Raw genomic sequence first — 8,244 nt, 5'->3', positions numbered from 1 at the left:
CTCTCTATTTATATATTTAGGTTAACTTGCACCCCAAGGCAAAGCCCAAAACTATAAAAGTTCAAAATAGTTACCACTATTAAAAATAGGTATAAGTCGAAATCATGTGTGAAGCAACATGCTTCGACACTTCGACACACTAATGCAACTCCATACACTGGGTGATTCGACGCTTCCTTCCTTTTGTCGAGCAACCTACTTCGACACAAGAAATTACAATTTAACAATCTGATAAGAAAAATACAATAATAAATAAATAATAATAAATCAAAGTAAACCAAGCTAACTCCAAAATCTTTGTTGGATCACCCTACAATGTCCCACTTTCTCTTAAATATTTGATCACATTTCTTATCAAATAGAAGGGAAAAAAAGCTTTGAATAGTGAGACATCTCTTCAATCTTCTTGTTTTCATAATTTCCATGAAGAAATATAACAAACAAATTTCTTATGGAGCACTTAGGTCTTATAGTGTTTCCTATGCAGAAACTCAAATTGGTTCTAAGGACTTGAAGTTTAAGAAAGGAAAAAGTGATTCAAAATTAAGGTCTTCAATTTCTAAGTCTTGGAGCTTTGGTGATGATCATGAATTTCAAAGGAAGAAAAGGGTTGCTAGCAATAAAACGTATATTGTGGAAGGGAAGGTGAAATGTTCTTTTAGGAAGAGCTTCAAGTGGTTGAATAATAGGTATTGGCATGTTGTTTATAACTTGTGGTGATTTTTGTTAGTCTTGGTATTCTTTTGAGGGAATTATTCATAGTAAGGGGTCATCCTTATATAAGAAGACGAATGTGACAAACCTACGACCTAGAATGAAGGAATGCTCAAAAGATGAAATCAATAATGGAGAATCAACTTCGACATCGCGTTGAAACTCGAGTGCACTTGAGTATTCTAAACAACAGTGTCACTCCATACACTAGGGGCCTGAAGCCACACGAGGGAATAACATTATGAAACGTTTATGTGGAGAGACTAACATTTAATTCGCATGTTCCCAAAGCAAGGGCTCCCACGGGGAATACAAGAAGGAAATAAATGAAAATCCAACAAGTGCAATCCTTGTTTTACCAAGAAACATCAAGGACTTGGGAGATGATTGTTTCGAGCATGCCAAAGGCCTTGAGAGACATGCATATTTACAAAGGCCCAATCAATAATTTCAATAAGTAGGATAGGTGGATAGATGGAGCTTCCTTGAGATACAAGACACTTGATCTTGACACCCCTTTAAGAATTCATTGTTGTTAGATATAATCAGACGAATCTGTTAGAATAATATATATATTGATTCTATGTTCCTGATAACAAAAGAACAACAAGATCAATAAAACAAAATGCGGAAATAGAATTAGAGGTTTTACCTCCAGCCATTGTTGAAGTGTTGTGAGTGCACTGCCTTTGATTTTTCCAAGCTCTTGCTCTCTCAATATAGATGGTGTATTTCTTTTCTAATAAGAGAAAGCTTTGGGGACCAAAGACTATTTATAGGCTTGATTCTACCATCAAGAATTTAAAGTCATTAAAACTCATTACCACCCAATTAAATGGTCATATCAATTTACATTAAAACCAAAATAAATCATACCCTTTTCAGAACAAAAATCCCAAAACTATGAACCACATTAAATTGGTTTTTTATTATTAATAATTATTATAATAAAAATAAGAAACCGTTACATTCTCCCACTTGGTCCATAGAACTGATTATTGACATAAATGAGTCATGGAAAACTTACTCAAGAAATAAATATGTGAATCATAGAGATAGTCCCCCTAAAAGCGAGTAGTCTCATCTATGTATTACAACATGTCTATTTTAAGGTATATATTTGTAATATGGTAACTAACTTGATGAATAAACCAATGTTTACTCTTGGTCCAGATGTAACATATTTTCTCAAACTGATGTGCGCATGAAAATGAGAAAACATCACAATATAAGAGTTTTATTAATAAACTGTATGTATACAATCATAAGGAGGACCCAAGTCCCATGTTCTCTACATGATCCTTAAATTTTATTGGTGGCATGCCCTTAGTCAAAGGATTAGCGATCATTAAATCAGTACTAATGTGATTAATAACTACTATTTTATCTTTAACTCTTTCTCTAATGGCTAAATACTTTATGTCGATGTGCTTGCTTCGACTTCCACTTTTATTGTTCTTAGCCATAAAGACAGCTGCTGAATTATCGCAAAAAATCTTCAGAGGTTTAGAAACAGAATCCATGATTCTAAACCCAAAAATAAAACTCTTAAGCCATACACCATGAGAAGTAACCTCAAAACAGGAGACAAACTCGGCTTCCATATTAGAAGTAACAACCAAGGTTTTCTTAGTACTTCTCCATGAAATAGCTCCATCAGCCATCATAAAAATATATCCTGATGTTGATTTGCGAGAATCAGCACAACCAGCAAAGCCAGAGTCTGAATAGCCTATCACATCAAGATTGTCCGTCTGCCTATACATTAGCATGTAATCTTTTGTTCCTTTAAGATATCTCAACACCTTCTTTGCATCTTTCCAATGATCCATACCTGGATTACTCTGATATCTTCCCAAGATTCCAACAGCAAATACAATGTCGGGCCTTGTGCATACTTGAGCATACATAAGACTTCCAACAACAAAAGCATATGGAATATTATTCATTTGTTCCCGCTCAAAATCATTCTTAGGGCATTGATTCAAATTAAATCTATCGCCCTTGACAATTGGTGCAACACTTGGTGAACAATCTTTCATTCTAAATCTCTCTAAAACTTTATTGATGTATGTTTCTTGTGATAGACCCAAAATTCCTCAAAGTCTATCTCTATGGATCTTAATTCCAATGACATAAGATGCCTCACCCATATGCTTCATATCAAAGTTTTTAGAGAAGAATTGCTTCACCTTATGTAGAAAACCTTTATCATTGGTCGCAAGTAGTATGTCATCCACATACAAAATGAGAAAACAAATTTTTCTCCTACTGACCTTCTGGTATATACATTGATACATGGGGTTTTCAATAAACCCAAATGAAGACATCGTTTCATGGAATTTAAGATACCATTGACGAGAGACATGTTTTAAACCATATATGGATCTCTTAAGCTTGCAAACCAAATGCTCACCACTATTAGAAGAGAAACCTTCAGGTTGTTTCATATAAACCTCCTCCTCTAAATCACCATTAAGAAAGGTTATTTTCACATCCATTTGATGCAACTCAAGGTCAAAATGTGCAACTAATGCCAAGATGACACAAAGAGAATCTTTCTTAGATACAGGAGAAAAAGTATCAGTGTAATCGATTCCCTCCTTTTTAGTAAATCCCTTAGCAACGAGTCTGGCCTTGTACCTCTTAATGTTGCCTAATGAATCTTTCTTGGTTTTAAAGACCCATTTACAACCAATGGCCTTTTCCCCATTAGGTAACTCTATAAGATCCCATACATCGTTGTTTTTCATGGAATTCATTTCATCATTCATGGCATCATAGCACAAATTTGACTATTTGCAACTCATGGCTTGTCTAAAGCTCTCAGGATTATTCTCAACTCCAACATTATAGTCAGATTCTTGTAGATACACAATGTAATCATTAGGAATAACTGATTTTCTTGTCCTATTAGATCTTCTTAATGTTTGATCAACATTTTCTTGTGGATCTTGTTGTTCAACTAATTGTTTATCATCTTGATGACCAACTTGATTTACTGGATCATCAGTAGCTTGTGGAGTCTCGATGATTGGTTGATCAACATCCATTTGAACTTGAGGGATGTTGTAAATAGTAACCAATCTATTACTTGAAGTGGAAGGTTCATACTCTATATGATCATGCACAAAAATTGAATTTTTGATTTGATCGCTCCCACTAGTCAAATGATTTTCAAGAAACTTTGCATTTCTTGACTCCACAATCCTAGTTGTATGATATGGACAGTAAAATCTATAACCTTTAGACCTTTCGGCATATCCAATGAAATACCCACTAATGGTCCTTGGATCTAGTTTCTTTTCTTGTGGGTTATAAATCCTCACCTCAGACAGACATCCCCAAATGCGCATATGTCGTAAACTCGGCTTCCATCCTTTAAATAACTCAAATGGTGTCTTTGGGACAGTCTTGGATGGAACCCGGTTTAGAATATACACAATCGTCTTTAGTGCTTCATTCCACAATGATTTAGGAAGATTAGAGTTGCTAAGCATACTTCGCACCATGTTCAATAATGTTCGGTTTCTTCTTTCTGCAACACCATTTTGGTTCGAAGAACCGGGCATGGTGTATTGGGCAACAATCCCATGTTCTTGAAGAAACTTAGCAAATGGATCAGGTGCTTGTCCACTCTCAGTGTATCTACCATAGTATTCACCACCCCGATCTGATCTCACTATCTTTATTTGTTTTCCACATTGGTTCTCAACTTCAGCCTTAAAGACTTTGAAGGCATCCAATGCTTCACATTTATTGTTAAGCAAATAAATATTTGTATATCATGAGTAATCATCTATGAAAATGATGAAATATTTCTGACCATGTGCATCCATATCAGGACAGCATATGTCTGTATGAATTATTTCTAATATACTTGAACTTCTATTGGCACCTTTCTTAGACATGTTGGTCTGCTTTCCCTTAATGCAGTCAACACAAGTTTCAAAGTCAGCAAAATCTAGAGTATTAAGTACCCCATCTTTTACTAACCTTTTAATTCTCTCTATGGAGATATGTCCTAATCTTCGATGCCATAACATAGAAGAATTCTTATTAATATTACACCGCTTAGTGCTAGTTTGAACATGCATTGAACTATAAATGGATTTGATTTGTAAACTAATACGATAAAGACCATCAGACAATATACCATTCCCAACACATTCCAAATTATAAAATAATTCAAACAAGGTGTCTTTAAAATTAAAGGAATATCCAAAAGGTACAAGTCTAGAAACTGAAATCAAGTTTCGTGAGAAACTTGGTACATAAAAGGTCCTTTCTAATTTGAAAACAAAACCATTATTCAAAATTAAATTAGCAGGTTGAGAAGCTAAAAAGATAAACAAAATTGATGTCAAAATTTGAGGCATAAATATTATCCAAATTGTATGTATCATCAATATAAACATACCATAAAATAAATCTTGCAACATAAAAATTACATATGGGCTAAATTTTAATGTAATAAGATTTTAAAAAAATTGCGATAGATTTTTCAAACCTCACACTTTACGTGCATGATATAATTTTGTTTTTCTATCCAAAATTAATACTTTATGATAAAACTATCAAATTATGTACCAATTCATAATTCCTGTGGGCAATTATGAAAATATTTTGACATTTTATCCTAATTAATCATACAAATATAATAAAAATTCCTATAGGATAAAATTCATTATACCACGTATAATTAATTACAATTTTATGTCTAATAATTTATGTGATCTCAAAACTTTAAAAAAATAATCTCAATTAATTTAAGGATGTTGTGGCTAATCCAAATTAATCAAAATTATAACTATCACTAGAAATAGTAACTCAATTATATGAGAGAACAAAATTAAATAAATAAGATCTCTTATACAATTGTTTAATAAAATAATAACATTATAAATCAATTTTAATTTATGCATAAATTTAATTCAAAGATTAAATAATAAGGCATAATGATCAGTAAAAATGAAATCATACGGATATGGACAGAATCAAAATACATGTTTAATAAAGCAATCCAGCGGTAACATTCATGAATGTCATGGATCAGGACTTGGAAGAACCATTCGAAAATAAGGCAAAGGCAGTAGAGGCTCTGATACCAAATGTTAGATTAATATATATATTGATCACGTTCCTGATAACAAAAGAACAATAAGATCAATAAAACAAAATGCGGAAATAGAATTAGAGGTTTTACCTCTAGCCATTATTGCAGTGTTGTGAGTGCACTGCCTTTGATTCTTTCAAGCTCTTGCTCTCTCAATATAGATGGTATATTTCTTTTCTGATGAGAAAAAACTTTGGGGACCAAAGACTATTTATAGGCTTGATTCTACCATCAAGAATTTAAAGCCATTAAAACTCATTACCATCCAATTAAATTGTCATATCAATTTACATTAAAACCAAAATAAATCATACCCTTTTCAGAATCAAAATCCCCAAATTATGGACCATATTAAATTGGTTTTTTATTATTAATAATTATTATAATAAAAATAAAAAACCGTTAGAGATTCTCCATGTCACAAGCCGAATTAGACATGGTGATTTCAACCACATGATGTATATAAGTTTTACCACACACTAATTACAGATATTACATCATTCTCACTCTGAAACTATATATCTTAGACTTAACTTACTTAAACGTTAGAATGTTAATCTTACATATCCTTAATGCGCCGTTGTATCAAGAGTTCTTACTATCTCGTCAAAAGAACGTATTTCTTCTTCATCACATATTTTTGTTTCCACCTCGAAATAAATATAATGCATGATTTTTATTTTATTTTTTATTGTCATATTTGTTCTAATGTTAACTTGATTAATGACAACTTATCACCTAAAAATATTTGGTCAAAGTCAAAAAGTTAAAACCTATAAAATTTTAATATCGGTTGCGTGGTTGCGTGAACAAGAATGATTTCCTGCCTAGCATGCTATAAAATTTAAAATAATGGAAGATGATTTTTAAAAAAATATATATTATTTTAAGAATTACTAAAATGATTTTCAACAGATGTCCATTACAGTTTAATATGATTTTGAGAATCCATTAATTAAACAACAAAACTTGTAATAAGTCTTACACATAAATATCAAATTATAATCTTTTTTTTTTTATATTTTTGTATGAGTAGGGGTCAAATTCAAAACTCCAAAATTTAAAAAACACACATACACTACGTACCTGCTTATATATTTTATCAGCTTATTATAATATTATTTTCTAATTATTTAATAAAATATAATCTAAATATATAAAACTTATTTAAATTTGCACTATATAATTGCAAAAATTGTCCAATTATATAAGAATTACTACCAATTAACAAAATATGCAAGCCTAAAATAACAATAATAGATGCCATTTCCAAAATAAAATAAGAAAGAACCTATGTCCATGTGAACAATAAATAAACAAGTTCTCCTCAAATTTGTCCTACATACGCCACTTTTAAAAATATCATTTGACAGTTTGACATTCTTTTAAAAAGAAATAAAACGGTAATGAAATTTAAGTGCTTAATAAGTTCCACTTAAAATTAAACGATTAAAAAAATATATGAATTTTTATCTTAAATGAAACTATTACTGATCATACTTTACTAGACAAACTCTAGATTACTATGATTTTTTAAGAAAGAGATAATTAATATGTGTAAAAATAATTAAGTTGTATATTTGGACAAAAAATTTAAATAATATATAAAATTGATCTATTTTGTGTATAATATATAAAGTCTTTGTTGGATCACCCTACACTGTCCCACTTTCTCTTAAATATTTGATCACATTTCTTATCAAATAGAAGGAAAAAAAAAGCTTGACCTTTGAAGAGTGAGACATCTCTTCAATCTTCTTCTTTTCTTTATTTCCATGGAGGATTACAACAAACAAGTTTCTTATGGAGCACCTAGGTCTTATAGTGTTTCCTATGCACAAACTCAAATTGGTCCTAAGGACTTGAAGTTTAAGAAAGGAAAAAGTGATTCATCAAGGTCTTCAATTTCTAAGTCTTGGAGCTTTGGTGATGATCCTGAATTTCAAAGGAAGAAAAGGGTTGCTAGCTATAAAATGTATACTGTGGAAGGGAAGGTGAAAGGTTCTTTTAGGAAGAGCTTCAAGTGGTTGAAGAATAGGTATTGGCATGTTGTTTATAACTTGTGGTGATTTTTTTGTTAGATTTGGTCTTCTTTTGTGTTTCATGTTAATAAAATTTGATTTCTATATGTTTATGAGGAGGGTTTATGTAAATGGATTATGATCAGTTATATTGTGATTGTATATGATGATTCTTGTGGGTTTAATCTAGGTTTGATGTCTCATGTGTGTGATGCTATTTTCATATATTGAGACTATTTGTACTCTTACAAACCTTTGTTTATAACAACTAAATTTTGCAAAACCAAATTAGCAATATAAAAATTATATTATACATCAAAATTAGTTTAAATTTGAGTCAAACATAAAAATTACATTATACTTTGAGTGAGAAGAAAAATAGGCTAATGAATG

General features: G+C 31.2%; 2 protein-coding genes across 2 annotated transcripts; one reads left to right on the top strand and one right to left on the bottom strand.

Moving 5' to 3' along the window:
- Positions 1 to 1,976: 1,976 nt before the first annotated feature.
- Positions 1,977 to 2,756, bottom strand: LOC127093751 (secreted RxLR effector protein 161-like). Its single transcript, XM_051032657.1, has one exon. It carries the CDS (start codon positions 2,754 to 2,756, stop codon positions 1,977 to 1,979), a length of 780 nt encoding a protein of 259 aa, XP_050888614.1.
- Positions 2,757 to 7,471: 4,715 nt separating this feature from the next.
- On the top strand, positions 7,472 to 7,966 carry LOC127092259 (uncharacterized). Its single transcript, XM_051031107.1, has one exon. The coding sequence runs from the start codon at positions 7,606 to 7,608 to the stop codon at positions 7,897 to 7,899; it is 294 nt and encodes a 97-aa protein (XP_050887064.1). The 5' UTR covers positions 7,472 to 7,605; the 3' UTR covers positions 7,900 to 7,966.
- The last annotated feature ends 278 nt before the right edge of the window (positions 7,967 to 8,244 follow it).

This window comes from Lathyrus oleraceus, chromosome 6, assembly GCF_024323335.1.
Source record: "Lathyrus oleraceus cultivar Zhongwan6 chromosome 6, CAAS_Psat_ZW6_1.0, whole genome shotgun sequence".
Lineage (NCBI taxonomy): Eukaryota > Viridiplantae > Streptophyta > Magnoliopsida > Fabales > Fabaceae > Lathyrus > Lathyrus oleraceus.
Note: the sequence above shows the minus strand (reverse complement) of the source record. Positions and strands in the feature narration are given on the sequence as shown.